We start from the raw sequence: 1,376 nt of genomic DNA, 5'->3' as shown, positions 1-1,376 counted from the left end.
GAGCAGGCGAGGGTCAGAGAGAGAGGGAGTCACAGACTGAAACAGGCTCCAGGCTCTGAGCTGGCAGTCAGCACAGAGCCCGACACGGGGCCCGAACCCACGACCGCGAGATCATGACCTAAGCGAAAGTCGGACGCTTAACCAACTAAGCCACCCAGGCGCCCCGGCTCAGGTCATGATCTCACAGCTAGTGAGTTCAAGCCCCGTGTCACACTCTGTGCTGACAGCTCAAATCAGATTCCGTGTCTCCCTGTCTCTCTGCCCCTCCGCTGCTTGTGCTCTGTCTTTCTCTCTCAAAAATAAATAAACAGAAAAAAAATTAAAAACCTGCTCTAAATCTATCAAAGTAGAGCCCTTTTAGGTGAAAGTTGTTCTCAGCCCCCATGAACTGTGGTGTATAAGCTCTGAGAATTTAGTAGTGTGGAAGACAGATGGGATGCACAGGTTTGATTTTCGTTGAGCTCTTGATAGGCCTGAGATCCTAAATCTCTAACCTGCTCTGAAACTTACGATCAAATGTAAATTCCTGCCAGAAAAAGCATACAGTGGGTCCTATAAATAAGGAATGATGGTATTTTTAAATTTTTTGCTAATCTGTGGTTTTTTTCTTTCTTTCTTTTTTTCTGTTGGCTCAGGTTGCATGATGGAATTTGAATATTACCTCAAGAGGTTTTATGGTTTGGATTAGCTAACTGTGTTTGTCCTCTGCTGACTGTCTCTTCGGGCTCATTTTCTGGTGTCCATTTGAGGCAATAAACCCAAAGGGATCGTACCATGGACCACAAGGAGAGCTGCCCCAGCGTCAGCATCCCCAGCTCGGACGAGCACAGGGAGAAGAAGAAGAGGTTCACTGTAAGTGTGAGTGTTACCACACGGGGCGTGCTGAACACCGAGAAGCTTCCATTTCTGCTTTTGTTCTTCCTTGACCCAGAACGTCCTCCCCATGCTTCCCCGTATCCAGATTTTACTTCCCTTTCACGTGATGTGCCCTCCAGTCTTCCCTGTGACTGTAAGGGAACACAGTTACCTTTTCAGATTTTTGCCTGTTTACCTGCCCTTTGGAAAAGCTTATGAAACTCTGATGGATCCTTTCACCAGAAAGTGTGCAGACACAATGATCTGCAAACAAGCGCGTGATTTTGCATGTAGTCAGGAGGTTAGTGGACTCCGGAAGTCACTGATCTTATGTTAAGAACCACTGTGTCAAACAAAACGAAACAAAAAAACCCACGGTCTTGAAATTTCCATAGTATCTTTCTTAACATTTATATTTTCTACCTCAATTTTTAAAAATTTTAATCCAGTATTTTACTTCTCTCTCTCTCTCTCTTTTTTTTTTTAACCTTAAAAGCAAAGTCCATTGCTAATTTTACTTC

At 44.3% G+C, this 1,376-nt stretch overlaps 1 protein-coding gene across 6 annotated transcripts in view; it reads left to right on the top strand.

Moving 5' to 3' along the window:
- Window positions 1-1,376, top strand: part of SGK3 (serum/glucocorticoid regulated kinase family member 3) — a 119,261-nt gene that overhangs the window by 60,149 nt on the left and 57,736 nt on the right. For 4 of the 6 annotated variants that reach the window (XM_077751790.1, XM_077751785.1, XM_077751786.1 and 1 more), the window contains one exon: window positions 636-858. In XM_077751790.1, coding sequence (XP_077607916.1) covers window positions 775-858 — 84 coding nt within the window. In that variant the 5' untranslated portion in view covers window positions 636-774. The remainder of the gene's footprint in view (window positions 1-635; window positions 859-1,376) is intronic. The other 2 variants (XM_077751791.1, XM_077751788.1) reach the window with 1 other exon arrangement.

Source organism: Crocuta crocuta, unplaced genomic scaffold (assembly GCF_008692635.1).
Source record: "Crocuta crocuta isolate KB4526 unplaced genomic scaffold, BGI_CrCroc_1.0 scaffold20, whole genome shotgun sequence".
Classification (NCBI taxonomy): domain Eukaryota; kingdom Metazoa; phylum Chordata; class Mammalia; order Carnivora; family Hyaenidae; genus Crocuta; species Crocuta crocuta.
The sequence above is the reverse complement of the archived record's forward strand: the minus strand, read 5'-3'. Positions and strand labels throughout refer to the sequence as shown.